Source organism: Festucalex cinctus, chromosome 1 (genome assembly GCF_051991245.1).
Source record: "Festucalex cinctus isolate MCC-2025b chromosome 1, RoL_Fcin_1.0, whole genome shotgun sequence".
In the NCBI taxonomy this organism is placed as follows: domain Eukaryota; kingdom Metazoa; phylum Chordata; class Actinopteri; order Syngnathiformes; family Syngnathidae; genus Festucalex; species Festucalex cinctus.
In genome coordinates, this window is record NC_135411.1 from 21,835,071 (window position 1) to 21,862,766 (window position 27,696).

At 37.8% G+C, this 27,696-nt stretch overlaps 1 protein-coding gene and 1 long non-coding RNA gene across 2 annotated transcripts; one reads left to right on the forward strand and one right to left on the reverse strand.

The window, feature by feature from the left end:
* Positions 1–5,557: 5,557 nt before the first annotated feature.
* slc71a1-2 (solute carrier family 71 member 1-2) lies at positions 5,558–26,074 on the reverse strand. Its single transcript, XM_077523092.1, has 12 exons — positions 25,771–26,074; positions 18,196–18,291; positions 16,086–16,148; positions 14,982–15,109; positions 14,774–14,888; positions 14,019–14,237; positions 12,751–12,864; positions 12,214–12,285; positions 12,015–12,127; positions 9,964–10,061; positions 9,711–9,868; positions 5,558–7,916 (listed from the first exon to the last, which is right to left on the reverse strand). The coding sequence occupies exons 1-12, from the start codon at positions 25,852–25,854 to the stop codon at positions 7,704–7,706; spliced, it is 1,473 nt and encodes a 490-aa protein (XP_077379218.1). The 5' UTR covers positions 25,855–26,074; the 3' UTR covers positions 5,558–7,703.
* Positions 25,807–26,960, forward strand: LOC144020026 (uncharacterized). The gene is made up of 2 exons (XR_013283795.1): positions 25,807–26,465; positions 26,703–26,960. It is a non-coding gene; the product is annotated as an uncharacterized LOC144020026 (long non-coding RNA).
* Positions 26,961–27,696: the final 736 nt, after the last annotated feature.

Genomic DNA, 27,696 nt, shown 5'->3' on the forward strand with positions numbered 1-27,696 from the left:
TGGACACGCACGTCTGCTCATTGTGTGTCTTCCTGGTGCCCGTTTTCCTTGCCGGTTGTGCGTGCCGAATTCCACGCTTTTTCCACTCAGACACGTCAACGTCGGATGCTGATACTTCCTGTAAAACCGTTCCCAAACTTTTTTTTGACTCTCTGTCCTCCTGTCCTCCCACGCAGAAATCTAAGAAAAGCTCTTTTATTAGCTCGTTGCGCTAAAGGAGCTCAATAAGGAAGTGTCCATTGTTGACTGTGGAAGTGGATAAGAGGTTGCTAACAACACTGCCGTACACAAAAAAAGCATCAAAACAAACCAACATGGACGCTAACACGCTAGCCTGGTGAATAACGCAGACTACAGTGACAATGTTCCTGTACAGCTAGCTCTGAATTGACAATTACAGTAGTGTAGTATCTTGAGATAAGAATGACTCTTTTTTTTTTAGGTATGAGCTGTGATTTGGTAACCTGGCAACAGCCAGATTGATATTGTGATTCACTCAAGGGAGTTCTCCACAATAGCAATCTGGGACTGCTCCACGGTGATTTGCTTGGGAGGTGCGGCACATTCTGTACAATACTCGGAGCTGATTGGACGATGTGGCATTTATGCACGTTTGTTTTGACCAATCACGGCCACGGATGTAAATGTCGTCTTCGTTCTCTCATCTTTACCAGCTAAAAATGCACGAAGCGCCTTCAGGCTGTTAATTGCCACTCCCAGTAGACGTTTACTGTCAAACTAAAAATAAAATTGATAATTAAAGTACACTTTGTGCATTTAAAACAACCACATAGTTCTGTTTTAATCCACTTAGCTTAATGCTAAAGTGATAACAAGGCAAAACGCCATTGACATGCTAACAGTTAGCAACACTAGTCACAGTTTTCAAGGCATAAACACCGGAGAACTAAAAACCCACGGAAATAACTTATATCTGACCAATAAAAAAAAATAATGAAAATGAACCAATAAAAAAAGAGATTGCCTTTGAATTGTGGTTCAACAGTATTAATTAATAAACAATCAAACAGGCCTGGACAAAAATGATGGCACTCTTAAGCCCGTATTCTACTTAGGAAGCGGATGTTGATTTCCCGTCAGGGTTCGTTCAAAGTCACAAATGATTTATCTTGTCGTAAATTTTGAACAAAATTTTTGATGATTTTTTTTTCTTGTACAGAGGGGTACCAACACAGCATTTGGTTTAAGAGTAACACCCTCCCACTCTCATCCCCTTTGAAGCAAACACAAAGGTGCTTGCATCGGGCTGCTGCGTGCTCATGAGTCATTTGTTTGTGTGCGACACAAAAACACATCAATAGTTCCAAAGCCATAATGAGGCTAAATCTGAGGCCCCCGGAAGCAAGTTCACACGGGTACTCCGTGTCCTCTCACACTGCACGAGCTCACCTGACCTAAAGCCGGCACGTGTTCTCCAAAGTCGTTCACTATGGCTAGCGAATTAGCAGCTTGAGGTGATGGTGGCAAACAAAACAAAAACAGCCAAGTGAGAAGAGCTGAGATCTCGTTTTCCATGTTCCTGTCTGGGATCACGGGGGCTGATTGGAGGGGTTTCCGCTTTTTCAACAATGCGTTTTTGATTTTCCTGTGAGAATCTTCACTGAGTCCGGTCTGAATTTAGTGTGGCTTGGCATAAAGTATTCCCAAAGTTGATTCGGTGGGAAAAGATGACACGGATCTGGCAGTACAAGTACGAAATACACATTTACAGCATAGATATTTATTCAATACTGAAACATTGTTGACTGCCGGTCCGAGTGCGAGTAGGAAGAAGTCAAACTTTTCAATCCCAACCTTTTACACTTGTAATTCCATATACAGTGATGCCTTCAGATACCAGTTTCATTCATTCCGAGGACCACTCTTGTAACTCAAAACACTTGTATCTCAAATAACCTTTTCGAATTTAAATGAAGCACCTTCGTTATTGATTGGCTACAATCTAACATTCCCCGCCATGTCCACGGTTTATGATTTTAAAAAAAAAATTTTTTTTAAGGGGCATAAGTACAAGTCTGCTACAGGTTGATAAAGCGACTTTGATGTAGTTGGACAATTTAATTTTTGAGTAAAATCCTCTTTGATACCTTTAATGTGACTGTGACATAACATGTACAACTCATCCATCCATCCATCCATTTTCTTGACCGCTTATTCCTCACAAGGGTCGCGGGGGCTGCTGGCGCCTATCTCAGCTGGCTCTGGGCAGTAGGCGGGGGACACCCTGGACTGGTTGCCAACCAATCGCAGGGCATGTACAACTCAGTTGGTAGAAAATAAAACAAAATTGAGAGCTTTTGGAGAGAGGACATACAAATATAGTGAGGTAATGTGGTTGCGCAAGTGTTCATACCCTCTTACAACTGGGTCCTGACTATGTTCAGCACGCACCCGCCACCATTTAAAGACTTAGACATAGACTTAGACTTGACTTGATTGATCCCTTTGGAATGGCTCCCTCTGGGAAATATACATATCCACAGCAATAAGAACAGATAATAAAATAAAATAAAATAATAATTCAATCAATAAATAAGGTTATTACACCAGAGATTTAATTAATAATAATAATAATGATAATAATAAAATACAAAATAAAAATTCAATAAATCAATAAATAAGGTTATTACACCGGAGATTGAACTAAATTACAGTACAGTAAAGTGCCATATTTGTGAAGTGCACTCTAGTGCAAATGCAAATTTAGTTCAGCTGTTCTACTAAAAACTTTGCTTTTTTCTTATACCTTTGATTAGGGACTTTTAAACAGCTGTAATTAAGTGGTTTTTTTTTGTTTTGTTTTTCCCTCTGAATGTTAACTACTGTTTTTTGATGCTTATGTGTTCTTTCCTTGTGTAAAGCACATTGAGTTGCCTTGTGTATGAAATGTGCTATACAAATAAACTTGCCTTGCCTTGCCTTACTAGGCTTTTTCTGACAAATTGTTCATAATCCCTTCCTCATTTACAAAGGCTGCATTCCCAGTTGACAATAAACTGCTCCATATCATGATGCTGCCACCAACATGCATGGTTCAATGCCCTGATTTGTAGCTTTTATACATCAGGCAGCGGCCATTTTGCCACTGGCTGTTTACTGAAAATGACATCACAGTGCGTCAGTGATAACAACCAATGATGGCTCACCTGTTTTCTAGGTTTGGTCATATGACGTTTGCAAGTTGAGCCTTATAGGGCACTGTGATGTCATTTTCAGTTGATAGCATGGAGCAAAATGGCCGCCTCCTGACATAGATACAAACAGGTGGATTTTGCTGCTTAATTCATATTCTACACATGCATACCATGTTTAGACTAGTGGAGGCTCCTAGAAAATATTGTAAAGAAAGTTTTTGACTTGACCTGATTTGACCTTGAATTTTCAGAATTTCCAACTATTTCAATGGGTGCTGCTTCATCATCAATGACAAACATTAAAAAATAAATAATACAGCGTTACAAGTGAGGTCAACCATGGCGAGGCCGGAGTTTTTGCGGTTTTGTCCTGAGAGGACAAAAACCGATGCATGGACGCCGCCACATCTCTGCGGGTTCATCGTCAATGCGGCGACATGTGACAGGAAGTCATGTGAAGCGCGTACAGATCATGGGAACGTCGCCTTTGCGTTCTCCCGGCCGATTGCAGAACAATAAGGTTCACGCGTGATTCATCCCAGGGCTCTTCCTCGACGCCACGTAGGACCCCGCTTCCCCTTCCCGCTTCGCGAGGCCAAGATTCCTTCCTGCTGCCACTAGGCGCCCGTTGGAAAAATACAAAGCGCGTGATGGATGCTTGGGATGAGGCGCGCATTTTTAGACGCCGTGGGACGCCAGCGGCCACTGAGGCCTGTGCGGTAAATGTGCTATGACAGCAAGTCTGCATCACAATACGTGACCCCCGCTCCTTTGAACCGTCACGTGATGCGACCGCCAAAGTACATTGAAACGTGTGAGGCACCACGCGCCTCATTCCAAGTGGCTCAAACTCAACTGGAGAGACATTTATTTGACTAAATTCTGTATAAATGAGAGGTGTCTATTTGCCCATTTGAGAGGAATATGGGCTGTTAATTTGGAGAAGGCGCATATTTGAGAGGCCCTGTTTCTGCCTAGTGACAAGAACAAGAAAATGTATTTGTCTTAAATGGCAAGGTGATGGGTTGAAACGCGGCCGTGGCTTCACGCTAAAGGTCTTATTATGAATATTACGCGGATTATCTCGCAGGTTAACACCTTCCACCAGCTGCTGCTCCTCTCACACACTTTGCTCGCATCAGCACGTTACAGCAACACACAGCATTACTGTTTACTTTACTTAAAAGCACCGCATCGGATAGGTGTTCACGTCGTCACTTTATGCTAGGCAGATTTTAGGCAAACAAAAAATAAATAAATCAGTTGTTTGCTTTTGTTGTTTCCAAGACGACTTGAGGCACAGGGACAGCACCACCTGCTGGATCTGGTTGGGCACTACCTCATGTGCCCACACGCGTCAATGATCTCTTTGCACAGCTCGACTACTTCCTGAACTGAATACCACACCTTTGTTTCCTGTCTTTTATGAGTGGACAAACTGATTAGTCCAGGTGTGTCTGGCTAATGTTGTAGTTACTGAGGTCAGGCACACCTGAATTAATCAGATTGTCCACTCATGAAAGACAGGAAATGAAGGAGTGGTGTTGAGTTCAGGAAGTAGTGGATTTGTGCAAGCAGCCCATAAGGCAAGCATATAATTATTTTCTTACATATTTGATCTATTTAGGTGAAGAAAAAAATATTTGACAGGTTTCAATTTAATAATTAAAAAAATGAATACAAAAACAAGTATTTATGTAGGCCAAGTAAAAACAAATACTGTACTACTTTATTAAAAAAAATAAGTATTTTTTAATTTTAGATTTAAAAATACCATACACAAAAAAATGTGTAGGGGAAAATATATTTTTCTGACATTTTGTGTTTTATATATATATATATATATATATATATATATATATATATAGAGAGAGAGAGAGAGAGAGAGAGAGAGAGAGAGAGAGAGAGAGAGAGAGAGAGAGAGAGAGAGAAGATACGTCCCGGGACGGTTCAGATAATGTGATTCATACATATACATAAATAAAAATACTTGGGTTTTATTTATTCAAAAACAAAAATTCAAATGTATACAGTATGCATTTGAAATTGCATATGCTTGCATGTATTTTTAACTACTAAAACGTTCCTTTTGTATTTTAGAGGTTGCACATTGAATTCTTCTTCATTAGGACTTATAATTAATCTGATTTTTAAGGTAATATTTTACATACAATTTACATCCATTGTGCATATTCTATTTCTGTTCATATGTAAATATTTGTTTAAATCCATTATAATTTTAAATTGCCTAAAACAATTGGCTGCCAGCTAATTTGTTTTCATTGTTTGTTTGTTTTTAGAAAAGGGATGACAATCATTTTTTAGAAAGATGAAAAACAAAAGTGTGTTCTGCAAATGCATGATTCATTTGACCATGCACAAAAACAAATCAATCAAAGCACTTGAATTGTACAATAAACCTTTAATAAATAGCTTCATTAGTTTCCCATATTTACATTGTAACCACCTTGACTTAAATGTCGCCATTACTCGTTTTCTTGGCTAATTTTAGGCACACAGAGAAATAGAGGGGAGGGCGGGTGGTTTCAACTTCCTGTTTTGATGTACTACGTTCAAATGTGCAACCGGAACCACCAGGAAAACCCCCCCAAAAAAACACACAGGTGGATGGAGGCTTAATTTTACATCATTTTTTACAGTCTGCTTAGACAGAACAGTTTACACTGTGTATCGCCAAATGTACATTTTGGTCCAGTATGATAAATTAAAAAAATATATATATTGGCGTATAACATGCCCTTCTTAGATATAACATAAAAAAAAAAAAAAAAAATGGTGGGCTGCATCAAACACTGGCTGGGGGCCGTAATATGGCCCGCGCATTGCAGGTTGTCCAACCCTGCTGCACAGTTTGTTTTGAAACGTTCCATGACAATAAGTGCATTTTAAAACAAAAATGTCACTAACCAAAGTGAAATGCTTGTCACGTGAAAGGAGATGGACGTCCCATTTTTATACCATTCCTAAAAAACAAGATGTTTTAAAAGGATATACATATTTATATATATAAAAAACATTATGTTTAAACCGGAAGCAAAAAAACAACAGAAAAGCAAAACAAAACATTGGCACAAATTTTAAACATGGTTGGCGAGTGACTTGAAATGCACTTGAAAGGTTTACAATGACACAAACACAATAAGAGGTTAGTGGCGGTGAAGAGGAAATGCAGCTGTAAAAGATAAGATCTGTTAGCTTAGGAAGCAACTGTTGATCGTGTCAAATCAACATTTGAACGCATCGAGTGGGATCACGCCTAACCGGAATTCTTCAGAACGAGGATTCCCAACCCCAAAGCAGGTCGGCGGTCCATTTTTGGAGTTTGGACAGACAGTACTCATATGTCCATGTTATGGCAACACATCATGCATTTATTTTTGTTTTGAATCTTGAGATGTTGAAAATAAAACCTGTGATGGAGATGTTGAAAATTGAAACGGAGGGTGGGACTGGGAAGTAGCGGGGAAATGGAAATACAAGGTAGGAAGTGAGGAAGAAGAACAGAAGAGGCAGATAAAACAACAGGAAAGGGGGTTAAACAAACAGGAAGTGGGGTAAAAAGGCCAGGTATAAAATAGGACAAAATTTCAGACTCCATGTAGGTATTGGGAGAAAACATGTCAGGAACTGTGTGGAATAGACAGTGGGGAGGAAGCGCGAAGTGATGCAAAAAAACAAACAAAACAAAAAACACGTGAAGAAGTGGAGGCGGGTGGGGCGGGGTCGTAGACAAGGCAAAAAGTAAATGACCCAGGTTTTTTGGGGCTCCAATGGGAGCAATAAATCAGATTACAGCGCCTTGTCAGACCACGGTCGTCATTCAGGTTACGTAATATCCATATATATCTGTACTTATTCTAGATATTTATCTTAAGTCACTTGAAGGCAACATTTGTTAAATTAAAAAGTGGGGAAAACAACCAAGTGTACAGTGTCTGTGTATAGAAAGAGAACAAACAGCAAGAGTAGGGTTGCAAAATTCTGGAATTTTCAAAAAATTCATGGGAATTAATGTTGAAATTTACAAACTTGATGGTTGGTTCTTATTAGGAAACAAATATAATTGAGGAAAACATATTTCAGTATAATAATTATGATTAAGACAAGCAGGGGTGTATTTAATTTGATTTCTAAATGGATTTGGTGCAGGGTGAGGAATATTTAACTTAACGTTGGGTTTTATTTTGTTATTCACTTGATTGTTCTACAAAATCAAATAAATCGTAGTCATTATTATTAAAATTAAAAATTAGATTTTCCAAAATTGCCCATCTTAATTCCCAAGGCAGTTAACCAGAAACGTTTGCAACCCTACTAAACAGTGAAGACGAAGACGACAAAGACGAGAGCTTTGAGCTGATCCGAGTGGTCTCTACAGTGGTCTGCTTTCCGGGTCCCCGCTAGGTATTCCCTCCTGACTGGCAGCATGTGACGAGTTAGTAACAGATTGAAACCCCAGCGCCGCTCACACACTCGCACGCACGCACGCATACACGCTCACACACGAGTTCAAAAAGTGGTCCGAGGTTATACGCTGCTGTCGTCCAGCAGAGGTTCTTTCCCCTCGGCCCCGCTGCCCTGCGGGCTGTGCGAGTGGCTTTGAGCCCCGTTGCTGTGCTTCTTGTAGGCGCCGGGGCGGGCGCCGGGCCCCGTGTGCTCGGGGATAAACAGCGCCACCAGCAGGGAGAGCAGCACCGAGCAGGCGCCGAATAGGAAGGGAGGGCCCGGAATGATGGCGCTCTGGAAGGAAGGTTCGAGGGAGGACACCATAGGAAGAGAGGAAGGTGAGCCACTGGGTGGATGGATGATTGCATGTACACCTCCTATGTGCTAGGTGGCGGTGTGGTGCCTTGGAGCTCACTAGCAAGCTATTCATTCATACAATTGACAATGTTTGGCTGGCGTATCTATTGTAAGTAGCCCAACCATAAAGTTCTCAAGAACCCATGGCAGAGAAGACACAGGAAGTAAGCCATTTTGATTAGATGCGGCCATTTTGTAGGTTATATATATTTAGGAACATTGAGAAAATGCATCCCCAAAAGCCAGTTTCACTTCACAACTTCAACTTTGGTAGGCGTGTCCTTTATGAGTAGACCCGCAAAAAAAAAAATTCTTAAGAGCCAATGCCCAAAAACACACAGAAAGTCATTTTAGATTAGAAGCAGACATTATGAATATTTATATATATATATATATATATATATATATATATATATATATATTAGGGGTGTGAATTGCCTCGTACCTGACGATTCGATTCGTATCACGATTCACAGGTCACGATTCGATTCGATACCGATTAATCCCGATACGAATTTATAAGTCGATTGTTGCGATTTTTTTTTATTCAAATTTAGAAAATACTAATCAGTAAGCTTGTAGAGTGTAAGATTTATATGAAAATGTATTATTTATTTATCTGAAATTTCAGTCTTATAGAGGTTGTAATCTGTTTCATGTTTAAACAGCATTAAAATAAAATATTAAGGCTTAATGTTCCGTTCATATAACATTCTTCCATGCTTAAGGTGTGAATCCTAAAAAAAAAAAAACAAAAAAAAAAAACGATCTTGCCTATTATTGAATCGATTCGAGAATCGCGCGATGTAGTATCGCGATATATCGCCGAATCGATTTTTTTAACACCCCTATATATATATATATATATATATATATATATATATATATATATATATATATATATATATATATATATATATATATATTTTTTTTTGGTAGTTTCACTCAGCAAAATAATATTTAGTAGGCATGTATATTATGGTACAATAAGAGGAGACCAACAAGTTTGCCATTTTCATCTATAGCAGGAATTTTAGGGTAGTTTTTTTTGTGATAATTTGTTTGGTAGCATACATCAGTGAGTTCTGAAAATTCAGCCTTTAGCACCATTTTGGTAAAGGAGTAAATCCAGAAAAAAAGTAAAAAATGTCTGCCACTTCAGTTTGAAATTTTAAAGGGATACTTGACTCATTTAACAATTTTCAGCTGTAGAAAGTTTTTGTCCAGAATTAATTTGATAACTTCAGTGTTTTTCATGGTCAATTAATACCTTTAAAAATGATTTTCTTCCACTTGCTGTTGACTGAAGAGGACATCACATGTGCTGACGAAGTAGGTAACTACCAATCATGGCTCAGTTTGCTGACCAAACCCAGAAATCAGGTGAGCCATGATTGGTCGTTAACTGCTTCCTCAGCACAGGTGATGTCATCGTCAGTCGGCAAGTGGCAAAATGTGTTTTTAAAGGTATTAATTGTTCAGGCTGAAAATGGCTCAATCAGGCAATTAATTTTTGGGTTATTTTGAAAATTCAAACTTGTGCCATAAGAGAGTTTGCTTGGTTAACCACCAGGTATACAAAACAGCTTGAAGTCACTAAATTGCAGGGCATTTAAATTCTCATTTTTTTGCATATGGGCAGAGATCCCAAAAGACAAAGCCGTGTTTCGGCCATTTCACTGGGTCCTTCAAAAGCGTGTTATTTTATTTGTCTTTCCTGCTAGTGCTCACCTCATCCGTGGGGTTGGCCATATTGGGCTTGCCGCCTTTTTCCGAGGCGTCAGTGTCTGTCAGCTCCACGTGGAAAAGGTAGAAGACGAAGCCGTAGAGTGCAGGGCCCAGACCGTTGCACAGGCCCCGGATCCCCGTGATCATGCCCTGGACCACGCCTGCGGGTCAAAAAAGGGAAACAGAAGGACGGTGGGTCAACACTCTCTGCGTCGTTGCGAATAATGACTTACAGACAAAAAGAGAGCTCGCTTACCTTGTTGGTCCGGGTCGGCATTCCGGGACACAATGGCGCTGATGGCCGGGAATGTGATGCTGGACATTGCTGCGACGGCACCAGCGGCCCACATCATCCTGAAGCACAGGAGGATTAGACCACGTCATCAACTAACTAGAGACTTTATTGGAAACTCCCAGGACAATCACAACTATGTCCATTCATACAGCTATTGTTACTTCCAGAGCCCATTTGGAAACCCCCCCCCCAAAAAACACCACCTATAAACATAAATTCACAATGAGAACCTGAAATGCCCTCGAGTAGAAAAATGCCCTGGCTAGAGGTTATGAAAGAACTGCATCTGCTAATTTAGACAATGCCTCCCCCTGGTGGTGGAATAAAAAAGGTTTCATTGCCACATGACGCCAGATTCTCTCATGCTTTAATTATAACTCCACACTTTAATTAAACTAAGAGACTTTTTGTTAAGTTTTTCTGTTTTTTTTTAGTAAATTTTGTAACCTGTTTTTATTTTTCTTCCTCTTAATGTTAACCATTGTTTGTTGATGCTTATATGTTGCCTTTCCTTGTGTAAAGCACATTGAGTTGCTTTGTGTATGAAATGTGCTATACAAATAAACTTGCCTTGCCTTGCCTAAGTGCTGCTGTTTTTGTTAATGGCCAAATTAGATAGTGAAAGAATGCTTTTACAATAGTTAATAGTTTTACATCAGTACAGGAACAATGCTGAAAAACTACAGCTGAGAGACATCTAAGTCCTGCTGTTTTGGTTGGCAACCCAACGGGATCAGCAGTTATCGCTTTCACATCTGTGTATGAACAACACACCTGTGAAAAGATCAATGCAATCAAATGGAAAACATTTTAACCAACTGGGAACTTTGATTGAGTGAACATTTATTTGTCTTAAGTGTATTTTATACAGCTTTTAACTAATTGGGGAATGGACACTTTTAGATAAGTGCTTCGCTATTTCATTCAAGGCTACATATGACGACATTATAAATATGGTTATATGTTGTTATTCAAAAGGTGTACGGCGAAACTATATTTATATGGCTTGGCGGTGGCCAGCTGCGACCCAATGCGACATCCCCACACCATACAACTGCATTTCAAATTTGGAATTGCCACAAAACCAGTGAGTTCTGTCAGGTGCTTCAGCATGCTAAGAGCTAAAACAGGTCAGCAAGCTCTACAGCACTCAGTAATCGGGCTCTACTACTCTGAAGAGACAGTCATGAATAAGTACAGTACAAAGATGCCTTGGTCGGAAAGTATCATCTCAACCCCAGACTTAAATGTACGCTCACATTTGGTTAAACCATACCTACTATGCAACTAGTCTAGAGCAGTCAAAAGTAATCGACAAGTAATTGATTATCAAATTAATCGGCAAGTATTTTAATAATCAAGTAATTGTTTGGAGCCATTTTTTTTTATTTTAAATGGTCCAGATCCCCCGATTTCAGCATCTCAATAGTAATTGTTCGCATATTTCTGTAGTCCTTCATGAAAGAAGACTGACTATCTTCTGTGTTTAAACAAAATAAGACTTTGCAAACATCCGTTTTTACTTTGGAAAACAAAGACCAAACTAATAACAGTACAACATTAATCCCCCCCCACCCCGTTTTATTCACTATACAAATACAAAGTACGAAATATCCACCAATCACTGGTTAACAAAGTGTAATCAGAGATAAAATGCTTTTATAATATACTTTAATGCAAAATTAAAATGAATCTGATTAGTCGATTAATTGATTGAATAATTGATAGATTAATTTTAGATAGTGACAGCACTAGCAACCATACCAATTTGAACATTCTAAATTAGTCTTCTCTAGCTCTAAGTTTGATAGTGACAGCACTAAACTAGTCTCTTGTCCTGCTTCACTCTCTGACAAAAAGATTATGTCCTGTTTTACTGCAGCTTCTCCTCCATTTTTGTTTGGTGGTGTGCTGTTTGCCATTATTTGCACCAGGTCTTGGTTCCTAACCCCACTAATAGCTTTGAAAACCAGAAAAAAAAAAAACAGGGTGTGCTGCTGACGTTTACTCACCAGGGCTGTGAGCCGAAGCCATACCAGGCCAGCTGGAGAATTTGGAATCCCAGGCCCAGCAGGATGGTATTTTTGTTCCCGATGGAGCGCATCAGGATGCCCAGCACTACAGTCTAGATGCCACACACACATACAGGGAAGGCATGAGCACACCTCTGACTTAACTCACATTTAACAACAACACAGATTATGGCAGCACCTGAGCTAATATGGAGAGGATCCCCACTACGGCAATGAAGGCAGCCACCGTCTCCGACGAGAAGCGGATGACCTGATGAGTGTTTGGATAAAACAAGTTTGAAGGCATTGTGTCAAGGTTCTTGGTTAAATTCATCATCATCATCATCATCATCATCATCATCGTCGTCATCATCAGTAGCTTCTACGATGCCTTTTTGTACAGTTAGGCCACAAACATTACCATTTGTCACATTAAGAGGACACACAAGGTACTTAATAAACGACAAAAGAAAATCATGAGGAGTTGCTGGCATGTGTGTGCACGTGAGCGTCTTTGATTGGATCGACCAGTTTATCTGACACTATTTAAATAAACTACGTGACAAGGAGGAGCACATTGGAACCTCCAGTCAACAAAATGGGCAGCTGTGGCTTAAATGCATTTTAGGAAATAGCGGTTCCATGACGCCAAGAGTGTGACGTCAAACAATTATTATTAAAAAAAAAAAAAAAAAAAAAAAGCCACTATGTCAACAGGGTGTCATCGGCCCGTTACCTGTCTGAGATAGAGGAAGAAGCTTGAGTACTGGCCCGCCTCGGGGAGGTAGGAGAGAAACACGGTGATGCAGATGAGCAGCACCGTTGAGTCTTGGCCCACTTTGCGCAGAGACTGCAAGGCGATAACGTCAACAATCAGGACAGCGCCGAATCATGCATGCCTACTGTTGGCTTACCAGCTAGCACTTTATCACCTACCAACATTTCAGACTCTTACCCTCAAAAATAATTCAGCAACTGCTCTCATAGGTGATAAAAAAAAAAATAAAAAAAAAAATAAAAAAAAAAATAAAAAAAAAAAAAGACCTGTGTAACGGTATTTTTTATTTTTTTTACATCGGTTTGTTTAAAAAAAAAAAAAAAAAGCCACACTGCAGGTCAAAAGTCACACTTTCTCATCTAAAAATATATATTTAAATTAAAATCTGCCAATGTAACATTTGACATTTTTGTTCTTACATTTTGAAAGAAAGAAAGAAATAGGCCAATGTAATATTTGATATATTTTTTTGTTAATATTTTTTTAAAAATAAACAGGGCCATTTAACACTTGTTTGATAATTCTTATTTCTTTCCATCAATTAAATTGGCTATGTTACATGTACTGGTCCTATTTTTCTCCCAAAACTATTTTTAAATAAAACTGGTTTAAGCAAGTTTACATTAAAAAATTCTTAAAAAAAAAAAGAAAGAAAAAAAAAGAAAAAAAAAAGTGTACTTTAAGTTTACAATTTTTATTGTTACTTTCTTTTAAATAAGTTGATTGTTCCAAGATGACGTACATTTGTTAATTTTTGGGTTATTATTTAACCGTTACGCTTGAAAATGTAGTTTTTGAATCATATCGCACCCCATGTATCAAGACATGTCATGAATTGTCTTTCATTGGAGAGAGGAACACCTCTACCATACAATGTTGACAAAACTTTTATTGTTAGTATTTTTATAACCAACAAGCTTTATTCAAGTTTGTTAAGAAATAATTGGCCCATGTACAAAAATACATTTATTTTTTTGTTGGCCTTAATACTATATATATCATATATCAAGGGTGTGTGTGCAATTTAAGGTGTGTGGCAGCCATTCTAATCCTCTGATTTAATCTGGTTCCTTGCCCAATTCATGGTGACGTCATCGTCAATGTTTCACCTTGTTAAATTACACGTCTAGCCGTCCCAAAGGTGTCATATATCCATTTTAAAAACATGCATGTCAATTTTTTTGGCGTGTTGAAAATTCCAGGCATAGCCGGTGGGGCTGACTCACCGCAAAGGGATCGGCCTGTTCCCAAGAGATGGGCGCGCCCCAAGACGCCGGCCTCATCTTCTCGGGAAGCGACTCGGGTACGGCCACCAGGATGAAGCAGATGTCGAGCAGCGCGATGGCCGTGGCCAGTATCACCACCAGGGTGTCGCCGTAGGCCACTGACAGGTAGGCGCCGATAGCTGGGCTGGTGACAAGGCTGGCCGCAAACGTGGCCGACACCTGAGGCGGAAGAGGGTGTGTCAAAAAACAAAACAAAACAAAAAAACAGTCATTTGGTGGAGGGAGCTGTTTGACAGTCAAAGTCTTTGTTGTGGTGGTGGAAACCTGTTTGTTTAGTCCTTGGTTTCAAGACAAATTTGCACTTATAGTGGTCTGGAGCGTACAGTTGTGCTCATAAGTTTATATTATATACCCCTGGGGTACAGGTATGTCAACTTAGGAGCACTGTTGTACATGTACAAAAGCTAAACATCACTTACTCACACAAAAATGCTTTAACTCGTCACCAAAATTATCATGCACATCTCTACTCATGTCCACTTTAACCTCTGGAAATATGAAAACAATTGCCACAGTATTTTGGATTTTATGCAAACGTTTTACATGTTGTAGAACTTGACAGGCCCTTATAATTTGCAATATTTAAACAAGAATTACAGTACAACACACAATGATAAACATACAGTAAAATGAATTACATTCTGACAGTGAGTATTATCTTTGCATAATGTCGTAATCTCCTTGAATGTTCTCACCAAGCCGTACGCCGTGCTCCTCTCGTGCTCCTGCGTGATGTCGGCCACGTACGCAAAGATGACAGAGAAGGTGACTGCGAAGACCCCTGACATGGAGATGACGGCAAAGTACCACCTGGAAGTGGAGGAGGAGGGCAAAGCTGGGTCAGTTCGAGATTGGCCGTTACCCGACATCTTCATTCATTCATTCATTCATTCACTCACTCACCACGGGCTGATCTTCATCAGTGGGATGGGCGCGCACGTGAAGAAGACCGTGAGCAGCAGGAAGGACTTGCGGCCCCAAACGTCCGACAAGGCCCCGATGAGCGGAGCGCTGAGAAATGACAGCAGGCCCTGTGGAAGAGGGAAGATGCAGTAATGGCGAGATGACAGAGGACGTGAAATTTTATTTTTTGCAATATTTTTGTATATTTTATATTATTAAAAATGTGCAACATGACAATTAAAAATTACATTGTTTAATGTGCTTGAGTTTTTTCAAAATATTTTTTAAATTTCTCTTAATTTGAGATGAATAACATATCTACCATCTATTTAATATTTATGTGGTGGATATTAACATGTTTGCAATCTTCAACTACTATTTATCATATATTTTTATATTTTTAACATTTTTGATAATTTTTAATAAGTATATTTTTCTTACATTTGTGTATTTTTTAATATATTTTTTTCTCCTTTGTTGCTAATATTTGTGGGTTTTAAACTAATAAGCTTGTATTGTTCAAACGAATATTTTTTGCCAATTATGTTTTGACACTTTTGCCTAATATTTATGTTATTTGCCAAAATGTTTGGCAAATACTTTTGCTATTAATTTTGTCTCGTGTTTGTGCATTTTCACACAGTAACAGTAATACATATGTAATTTTGAATTAATATTTTGATATACATTTTTTTTAATAACTCACAAATTCTTGGTAAAAACAGGGCTAAAACTCAACTGTCAACTAAAAACAGATGTGAGCCGTACAAAAAAAAAAAAGAAAAAAAAATTAAACTAGATATTGAAAAATAAATATTACAAAAGATATTGGCACGTATTAATTTAGCTTGAAATTCTGTTTTGTTTTGTTGTAATATTTTTTATTTTTTTATTTTTATTTTTTTTAATATTTTTGTATTTTAGACTGAACAAGTGTCCCTAATGCTTGACTTGGACCACTTTAGCAAATTCCTTTTAGCAAAATGGTGATAATACTGATCGTTGTGCTCGATCGCTATAATGGTGAGATGAAATTTTCATCATATTTATCTCTCGTCTTGAGAAATCTACACAAACATGAGCTATTTTGTGCACGTTTCCTACCTTGACACCATGGATGAGGCCATTCATCAGGAATGTATGGTGGGGGAATGTCTGGTGTAATACCTACAAAACAATACACAGTTAAGACAATATAAAGAACTGGAGATTGTAGTGCAACACAAATACAATAATGATACATAAGAAGGAAGCAAAGAGGAAAGGTGGAGGGGAAAGTGGAGTTCAAATCGATGGTGGCACAGTTCAGAGTCCAAACGTGTTACGTGAAGTTACGTGTGCGCATAGCTTGCTTCATCGCTGACGCATTATTGTCTGGTTTAGGGCACACGAGCCAAACTCGAGGCCTGTGGCATGTGGATGTGGAATGAGTTGAAGGCATTGAAAGAGACGACAATACAGTAAGAACAAAAACAAAACGAGAAATAAAAGTTTATTTGATATCATGTATTTTAATCAAAAAATGCAAATTACAAAATAAAAAAGAACACATGAAAATATTGACAACACGTTAAAACAAAGAAATATACCGGTAATATGAATAAATATTAAATAAAAGTAACAAGAGTACGACAACTACTGCTTAATGCGTTAATAAATGCAATTAAAAATAATTAAAATATAAGCTAAAGAAAAAATAATTTAAAAAATCGAGTTTTAAACACTAAAACCAAAGATGAAACTTCACTATATAACAATAAAAATAAAAAATAAAAAAATACATTTAAAGAAATTAAGTAAAAGTAAATGTTATATCAACTCTGGTTTTTGCCATTAATTACATTAAACCTGCTCAATATAGAGATTTGTCCAAAAGTATCTTTAACAATAGCCTTTATATTTGACCATTTATGACTCAAACATCTTCTAATTGCCTGGATTTAGGTTTGAATTTCCCGCCCTCTGTATGCGGAAGTGGAGAAGGTAGTGCTATTGGTATTTATTTCAGTAAAAACTACTGAAATAAATACCAATAGCATAAATAAAAATAAATACTAAATCAAATAAGTACAAATGAAAACAAGTTTGAGTGAGCAACAGGATGTGTTTGTGTTCTTGGAAATAGTGGAAGCTAAAAGAATCCCTCCTTGGCCTTGGGACTCACATGGAGAGGAGGCTAATGATGCAAAATTGTCCCACTTGACCTCACCAGCCCTCTGATTGGCTCACAAAACCCCAAGGGAGGAGCAATGATCACAAACAAACAGCCGCCATGTAATGTACAAAACAAAAAACAAAAAAAAACCTTCAATAAAACTTACAGCTTGTGGAATGAATGGACCGACGGAACAATGGACAACCTGTCCTGATCTGAGCAGGATGCTACTGAGTAACAGTGAGTCAATAATTGTGCGTTTATAATCACAAGGCGGCTCAAGTTTGGCATGAGTGTGACAGGAGCGGCCGTGTTATTCCGAAGACCCGGCGTTCTGCATTACGTGTTTGCTCTGTACAATTTCCAATCTTCTTACGCGGAATAAACTCAAAGTAACACTTGTATGTTTGTATGCTCATCAGAAGATCTTGTTTGACTGCATTCTCTCCATTGCAGACTTCTCTTATACCTGGCAAAGAATAGGCTACAAGTAACTGTCAACAATTGTTTGTGATGATGAGAAGCAAACAGTCACTTTCATGGGGTCTTTCAAATATCCGATAATCACGTTTTTATCCAGAGACACGGGGAAGCAGCATGTGGTTTATTATCGCAGGTGCTATTTTTAAACACCCATGTTCCAAGTCACGACAACAATTCTAGGTTTGGCATCAGGTGGCGGCTTTATGTTTAGCGTGAACGTGGGCATCAGCGAATGAGTGTGCTTATTATGTGTTGATTGTGCTGCCATTTGTTCAATAAAGCGATTGAAAGTGCATCTGCGGCTATGTCTATCCTTTAACACTTGTGAGGGTGTTACAATACTTTCTACGCACTGGTGCTAGGCCATATTAAACTAGCTAGCATCGATAACTTGAATTTGGCTATCATGCGCTTGTAATTCGTTAGTTTACACCCAAATCTTGCAGTCAATTGGTAAGCAAAAGATACACGTCATTTTTGTAAAGCCATTTTAAAAACCACCTGCTTGATACAAATACAATACAATATGTTGGCATGATTTCCTTTTCCATATTTCCATTTCCAGTAACGTCTTACCGTGAGCATGGGTGTAGTGAGCAGACCCCAGGCGAAAAACTCCAGGAAGATGACCACCACGGCGTGGTAGACGCTGGGCTCGCCAATTCCCTGAGGCTGCACGCAAAGACAGGAAATGTAGTACAAGTTTAGTAACTTTCACTTCTTTTGGTCATATTTCAAATTGGACTTTGATCTTTAAATCGGACAGGACGTGCCAAGTCATTCTTAGTTTTTTATTTTTTGTTAAAACGCATACAGTGTATTTAAAATACCTATGTTTATTTTAATGAAAAGAAAATTCATGCTTTTTTAAATTGTATTTTTCAATAAAATAAAATAATGTATTGTACATGTATGTGTTGGCAATGGTTCAATACACATTTTAAAATGATTATGTAAAATAATTTTACTACTAATTTTTATTTTTGGATTTATAATAAATCAATAAATTATGGATTGACAAATAAATATAATATAAAAATGAAGTACAATACATTTTAACAAACCAACTTTATAGGGAAAAATCTAAATTAATCAAATAAAATTGTTTAAATACTGTAATCTAGGGGTGTGAATTGCCTAGTACCTGACGATTCGATTCGTATCACGATTCACAGGTCACGATTCGATTCGATACCGATTAATCCCGATACGAATTTATAAGTCGATTGTTGCGATTTTTTTTCATTAAAATTTAGAAAATACTAATCAGTAAGCTTGTAGAGTGTAAGATTTATATGAAAATGTATTATTTATTTATCTGAAATTTCAGTCTTATAGAGGTTGTAATTTGTTTCATGTTTGAACAGCATTGAAATAAAATATTAAGGCTTAATGTTCCGTTCATATAACATTCTTCCATGCTTAAGGTGTGAATCCTAAAAAAAAAAAAAAAAAAAAAAAAAAAAAAAAAAAAAAAAATCGATTTTGCCGATTATTGAATCGATTCGAGAATCGCGCGATGTAGTATCGCGATATATCGCCGAATCGATTTTTTTTTAACACCCCTACTGTAATCATATTTTCTATTTTGTTAAATGATCATTAATTAGCCATATATTTAATAAAATCCATAATAATCAAAATCGTGAGCTTTATTTTTTTTATGATTTACAATAATTACATAAGTAAATTGTTTAATGAGATAAACGAATAGAAATAAATGCATATGAATATATGCATTTTAGCCAACTTTACGGTGGGAAAAATGTAAGACATGTAAGACTTTTTGTTTTAATAAAAAATAAAATATCTGTGCCCCTTTTTCATTTCATTAAATCATAATGAATTAACCATACATTTAATAAAATGTTAAATAAAATGTATATCTAAAATATTTTACTTTTCAGGACTGGACATTAACAGTGCACAGCCGTGTCAGTAATCAGGATACTACCTATCATCAGACGTTTGCCTGACCAGTCCACGAAGTCACCAAACATTTTTCCGCCACCAAAAGTGGCCCAGAACGGCATTTTTGGATTTGAACCGAAAGACTTATCACCAAAAGAAGCCAGCGGGAACCAGATGTGATGAAGCAAGAAACAAACATGACTTGACTGAATATAGTGGAATTGAATTTGGTCTGTACTTAGGATTTGAATGTGAAAATGTACATAAAAGCTTCCCTGTACAGTTTATGGAGACAGTTTGACCCTTTATAAACAAAATGGCTTCACAAAACATACTTAAGACACTGGCAGCCCTTCAACAGGCTTGTGTGCATGTCGCCAATGTGACAATAACGCCCCCATCCACGCACACAATGCGTGACAGCCTCCTGTCCATGGATGTTGCAGCATCCACATGAAATAATAATAGGCTGCTTTGCTATTCACCAGTGTGCGGGGTGATAATGGAGGCTTCGACAGCCGGGACAATGAGCATTATTGGATGCGAGGGCCCCACTGGAACAGAGCCACATCCTTTCAGCTGTACGCACACCACAAGTCCCATTACAAAAGTTGTCCTGAGCAAACACAAATTTACTATCATAAAATTTTGACCAAACTTTTACATTTACTAGCTATGCAACCTCTATGGACTTTGTGGGACTTCTTGCAGCGGTATTTTTTTTTTTTACCATAGCTACTAGGGGTGTGAATTGCCTAGTACCTGACGATTCGATTCGTATCACGATTCACAGGTCACGATTCGATTCGATACCGATTAATCCCGATACGAATGGTCACGATTCGATACCGATTAATCCCGATACGAATTTATAAGTCGATTGTTGCGATTTTTTTCCATTCAAATTTAGAAAATACTATCAGTAAATTTGTACATGTACACTGTAAGATTTGTATGAATATATTTATCTAAAACTTGAGGCTTATAACCGTGAGCCACTGTACACAAACAGTTTGCAATCTGTTTCACATTTGAACAGCATTAAAATAAAAATATTAAGGCTTAATGTGCCGTTCATATAACATTCTTCCATGCTCAAGGTGTGAATCCTTAAAAAAAAAAAAAAAAAAAAAAAAAAAAAAAAAAAAAAAAAATCGATTCTGCCGATTATTGAATCGATTCGAGAATCGCGCGATGTAGTATCGCGATATATCGCCGAATCGATTTTTTTTTTTTAACACCCCTAATAGCTACCCTGTACCACATTTACAGTCGTCTTTTTATAACGTGTGCAACTTTTACATTCATCTTACTTTATGCCCCGAAACTTTTACAGTACTGAGTACATTTTATACCCTGTGAAACTTTTGTGGGATTTACAATGGTCTTATTATGATCTGAGCAACTTCTGGGGGATTTAATACTGCAACTTTTAGTGGATATGTTAGTTTGCAAATAGCATGCACATGTTTTATAGGATTCACAAAGTCTGATGTTAACCTACACAATTTTTATGGGATTTATGCTGCTCTTATTTTAACCTCCACAACTTTTTATGGGATTAAAATTTTTAGTTTTGCCTGTGCATCCCTTTTAGGGATTTAACATAGTCTTATGGTAAACAGAGTGACTTTTATGGGATTTCTTAATTCAAACTATGTAATTTTTATGGGCTTTACGAAACACTTATTTTAACATGCACGACTTCTACGACATTTATTGTGGTGTAATTTTAACCTGAGCAACTGTTATAGGATTTATGGTAATCTTACTTTAACCCACAAAACTTTTAGGTGGCTCTTTAAATTTCTGTTGTATTATAATTGTTTATATTATTTACAGTAGTCTTACTGTGTCTTGCACAATTTATGGGAATTACAATAGTCTTACTTCAACAAATAACTTATGGGGTTCTTACTGTAATTGCATTTTTTGTGTGTGTGTTTTTTGCAGATTTACAGTTGTCTTACTTAACCTGCGCAACCTTTATCCAATTTTACATTTATCTCGCTTCAACTGGCTGACTTTTACAGGATTTACTTCAAATTTCGAATTCGTATTTGAACGCTTGCATCTTATCGGTATTCCTACTTTTACCTCTGGAACTTTTAGGGGATTTACAATAGTCTATTACCTGCGCAATGTCATTTGGATTTCTGCTGTCTTATTTAATTCAAACAACTTTTGAGATTTAGACTCAAGCAAAACTCATATGGGTTTTATTTCAGTATAAATTTAACCATTGCAACCTTTATGAAATTTACCATAGTACTACTTTGAAATGCACAATTTTAATGGGATTCGCAGTATTCGAATTTGCCCAAGTTTTACAGGATTTTTGGTTGTAGTATTTTAACCTATGAAGCATTTAGGTGATTTAACAGTACTTTTATTTTCTGTAGCACAACTTTCATGGCCATTGCAGCACTAAATGTGAGGAGGAAGAAGCAGTAAGCATGAGACTAATTGCGTCCATTGTAACTCCTCCCAAGTGGCACAACTCGGCCAATGAAATAATTTGGCTTAGGGCTGCTTTCCAAGTGGCTGTGCGAGGCTGTCAAACGGTGAGAGCTCCACTGTTGCAAATTAAATGTACAAAAATCAGAAAATGTGTTTTAGATCCACTTGGTAGTTAATACTACTTCAGATTGTTTTTGTCCTACAAATGTGTTGAGTATATAGACATACCGTTGGAACCACTTGACTGTATGGAAATTGGAAAACAGTCGGGTTTACAAGCCTGTTGATCTGTCCTGTGCGTGTTTAACAACACATTACGTAAGCAAACATGTTAACAGACAGCTTGCTTTTCCAACAGCCTACGTGAACACATAAAGCTTTCTAGCAACACTTGCAACAGCATAATATCAACTTCACTGATCTTGTAATTTCAAGTCAAGTCAAGTCAACTCATCTTCATTTATATTGTACTTTCCTAACAATAAGCTATTAAATTGATATGAAATTTTGTGACTGTATTTATCGAATTCAATTTGAGTACATTTAGTTTTTTTTTTGTACATTAATGTTCATTGAGGGTCATGTAAAACCCATCAAGGCTGTTCTCTGCAAACCTGGCCGTGACATTTTTTTTAATTTTTTTTATGGCTACTATAGTGGCACATGTTTTGTGCCTTCACAGGCAGCATCAACAACACCATCTTTGTTGAGTGGAGAATGAGGCTGTTCTGCCGCCGCAAGGGGTTTCAGTACTAAATGCCGGAGCTAAAATGTTGTGACGTGGTTCTCAACCTTTTTTCATTGATGTACCACCTTGTGAAATATTTTTTTATTTAGCCATAATAGCCAAGTACCCCCTATTCAGTGAAAAACATTTTTGGTTGAAATAAAAGAGGAAAAGAGTGCTGTGCCATCATTGTCTGATTTATTAAACTTCGGAATTTTATTTGTACAGTGGTTTCTCAAACTATTTGGAAAATGGAAATCAAAAGATTAAAAAATACTTTAAAAAAAAAAGGGAAGAATTAACTTAATTATAAATAAAGAAAAATTAAGCAAGAAAAATATCACCATTAAAGTGTCCTTCGGGATCAGAGTAAAGATCTATTCTGAAAAAGAAATCATAATTTTAAATAACATGTTCAAATTATATTATTGACAGGTGATCCTAGGTGGCATATGACAGTTTGGGTCGAACCATTCAGGATTGAGGAGACTGGATTTTTACGACAATTAAATTGAATACTGAATATAAAATTCATTATATTAACTTAGATTTTCCTGAAATATTTACATGACTTAATAATTAATTTTAAAGGAGTTTTGCATGGATGCTGATTTTTAAAATTTATTTTAAAATCTTGCATACCCCCTGGAGTGCCTTCACGTATTCCCATTTAAGAACAACTGTAATAGATGACGAAATGGTACATAAGAAATTAACCATTCATTTTCTGGGTTATCAACCAACAGATGAACTGTCAGCTAGGGCTGCACAATATATCAAAAAAATATCGATATCGCGATATTGGCCCTTGCAATATGCATATCGCAAAGGCAGGCAATAAGTTTTATATGGAATTTTATGCTTTTTATATGAATTTAACCAGTTAACTAGCTAACTAAAATGTGCATCGCCATTCAATAGTTGAAAATTATCAAGACATAATTACACTTAATTAACTAAGATTACATTAAGGTTGTTTATTTTGCCACATGAAAAATGTTTCTTTCATTAGGTAATAAAAATGTAATTTCTTTAGGTACATGTTAAATATCGCAATAATATCAATATCGCTATGTTCATAAGCATATCGCATGTTTTTCCAATATCGTGCAGCCCTACTGTCAGCTGTTAGATGACCACAGTTGCCCGTTTACGTTTACGCTCAATTCGTAGCACATTACCATGCACATGGTCACAATATTACAATTTCATCATTAATAAAATTGCAGGCGGTTAGCACGTCCACCTCCCAGTGTAAAGGATGTGAGATCGAGTAAGGGCCTTTGGCCTTCCTGGGTGGGGTTTGCATGTTCTCCCCATACCTGTGTGGGTTTTCTCTGTGTTCGAAGGTTTCCTCTTACATTCCAAAAACATGCATGGCAGGTTAATTGAACACTTTAAATTGTCCCTAGGTGTGATTGTGAATGGTTGTTCGTCTCTGTGTACCCTGGATTGGCAGGCAAACAGTTCAGGGTGTACCCCGCCAACTGCCTGAAGCCAGCCGGGATAGGCTCCAGCGCCCCCCGCGACCCTTGTGAGGGATAAACGGTTCAGAAAATGGATGGTTGGATGGATATAATTTAAATTCATTGACATCTGTCATACTGGCACTCTCATAACGGGCGTTGGGGACTTCAATCTTGCTCATCTCATCTAAAAAGAGCTTCACAAAAAAATCTATGCGCCCCCTGTGTATGCTAGGCGCCAATATAAAGGGCACAATTACATCATTTTTAATAAGAATATTAGTTATTTATGGTGGCATTATTAAATGTTTTAGGCGCAGTACTTTGTTACAGATGTGGTTAATGTTAAAGTTATATATTTACAGTGTTAAAGTAAGGTGATGCGCATGCCTACAACCCCGGGCAGCACAAAGATGACATTGGCTAAAATACTGCTTTCAAGTTTTTCTTTTCAATCTTAAAATGGTTTACCTTAACCGGAAACCAGATTATAAATGGTCACAAATGAAAATCCGCAAGAGATGCAATAACCAATTTGCGTAGTAGTGAGGGAACATTGAAAATAAAGTTAGGTTGGGTTATGTTTAAACTATCACATTTGTCGAGTCTCTTGACAACACTCGAGCAAGGCTAGTTCCGAACAACTTCTATAAAAGTGGGTTGCGATTTGGCAACAACTACTCTAACATTACCTTTTAAGTCAAGTCAGTGTGTAAATCCAGGTTCAACACGTATTTTCCCGTACACCTATGATTAAGGTCTTTTAAAGAATTTTAAAATGATTTTTTCCACAACCTTGTTCTTGCATTTTGTTTTAGTTATTTTAGAAAGAAAGAAAAAACTGTTTAAATGTTGCACTTTAAATATGTTAAGAACGTTTGGTATGAAATGATCTTGCTTTCAACGTTTAACGCACTTTATCGTACGTGGGTAATTTGGGCTGAAAGTAGCATACGCGTTTTGACAGCCGATGTGCTTATTATGCTAATGGTTAAAGACGGTGAGCTCCGTGATGACATAAGTATGGCGTAGCTTCGATTATATATAGTTTTTTAATTGGCAGGTTAGAAGTTCCATAAACTATCCAAGTGGATATTAGAAGTTCCATAAAATATCCAAGTGATAGAGACAGGTCGATCACGACGTGTCGCGGAACTTGACGTCAGCTGAGCTAACTAGCTTAGCTTATCGTGGGATAAGTGGTGGGCAAATTTGGGCGAGCTAAAAATTAACCAGTGAGTAGGGGGTTGCTTGCTTCTCGAGGGGGAAAAAAACACGACTACCGTGCGCGGAAGGTTTGTTTCATTTTAAAGTGGGGAAAGCCCCGACGGTAGCATAGTTGACGTGTTAAACCAACAGCCAACATACATCGCTAGGCCCCCGAGCTAACCATTAGCCGCCTAGCCATGGGCACTCGGAGCCGGGCTAACTGTTAACGTTAACCCCCTCCTAAAAAAAAAAATGTCATACAAACGCGGTTATAAACACGATATTAAAAAAACCAAAAAAAACAATAACAACAAAATACACTATTTTTTTTTTTGCAAGGGACGTCCATTTCCGGAAATAAATAAATATTTAACTCACACTTCCACCATCTTTTATGATAATTTTCTTGGCCAGAAGAATGCTGCGGTTCAGCCGCTTCTTCTTCTTTTTCTCTCCCGTCATTGTTTGCTCATGTCCATCCTCGGTGGTCAGCGGGTCATCGTGGTGGCGCCTCAATAACAAAACAAGCCGAGCGAGCCACGAATGTCGATGGCCAAGACCATTCCACCTAGCAGAAGACAGCAACGAGCTAACTACCGAGAAGATTCCTCATCTCCACCACAAGCGACACCACCTCGCTTCGAGCACTCTTCCGGAACCAAACATGGCCCTGCCCCCTGGCCATACAGTCGAGGCCGATGATAGGTCGGCATGGCGAGACGGTTTCTGATTGGCCAAGTAGAAATCATTCGGTTCAGAGTACGGTGCATTTTTTTATTTTTTTTTATAATATCAGTCACACAAGCTTACATCATGTAAGCCACACATGGTCTCCCAGGCGGAGAAGTGAACCCACGCCAACCGGCACCGAAGGCAAGTGACGGTTCCACTCCTCCACCCACATGGGGTCTCCCAGGCGGAGGAGTGAACCCGCGCCAACAGGTGTTCTGACAAACCAGCATACCCGTCGAAGTAGCATACCTCACACATCTGCGCACGCGCTACGCATGCGCAGTAGGCAATTACATCATCACGCTGTCGAACTCGTCGGAGCAGCATACCTCGACTGACAAGTAAGTAAAAGTATGCAATAACTGATTATTTAGAACTGCATTTTACTTCGTTTTGTAATTATTTTATATAGTGAAAGTATTTTATTCAGAGAGTAAGTTTTGTTCTGCAGTTAGCATCGTGGATCACTGTGCGTTATTATTATGGCACAGCGGCAGTTAGATGCTTGTACTGTACTACACTTATTCAAAAACAATTTTGGGGCTTCACTAATGTGTGTTTTTTCTTCTTATTTTAAGGTGCAATGTGAATTCTGTCTGCGGTGGACACATGCTGAATGTGCAGAATAACGTTTTTAAGTGTAAAAAAAAAAATGCAACTTAAATTGCTGACTTGCTACAGCTATCGTAGTTTGGAATCTTTTGAGACGTAGGTTGATGTTTTTGTACTTTTAGCAAACTGGCAACGTGTATTGTAGTTTGTACATAAAATATGTTTCATAGTCCTCCTGCATCGGTTTTCATTTTGAATTCAACAATAAAGCTCATTTTTTTCGAGTCTTCTCAAATGTTTCTTTCAAAATTAAGCAATGGTGTTCCAACTGGCAAATTCTCTCACAGCCTGCAAAATCTGTTCAATTAAATCTAGACAATTTTCTGTCATGTAGACAACTATCATACATAATGGGTATCGCTGGAGCCAATACAGTATTTTGTTGTTTGATTATAATGTTGCCTTTTACATTAATTAGAAATGACAATTGTGTCACCTAGTGGGCAGTTCGTGTGCAAGTCATTATAATGTGCATTCAGCCTCAGTTTGGCGAGGAAGCTGTCATCCGCGCCTGCATCTGGTTTTTGTTTGATTTATTGACAACAGTTTGTTTTGATATATAAAAATGTTTTCGTATGACGACCCTGTGCACATAATAGCCTACACCTGAACGCAGCAGTCAGCAAAATGAACACAACGGAATGAGACGCGAAGACTTAAATCATCTAAAAATACAGAAATTCATGCAAATCGTTTGTGGGAGCGCGTTGGCATATTGTCCTCTGAAGTTTTAATGTGGCTCTATAGTTGGCCTTATTTTTTGTTGACTAGTAAACTAAGGCAACAATGTGCTGTGGGTGCCCATTTCAGCCATCAAAACAACATAGCTACCGATGTTACAATCAGCCGTCAGAAGAGCATGCTCGTGTTAAAACTAACTATACATATGCTTCTTTGGTAGCTCTAGTGTTTTTAATATGCATCTTATTTAGCCTAATTGCAGTGTATTATCATTTACGG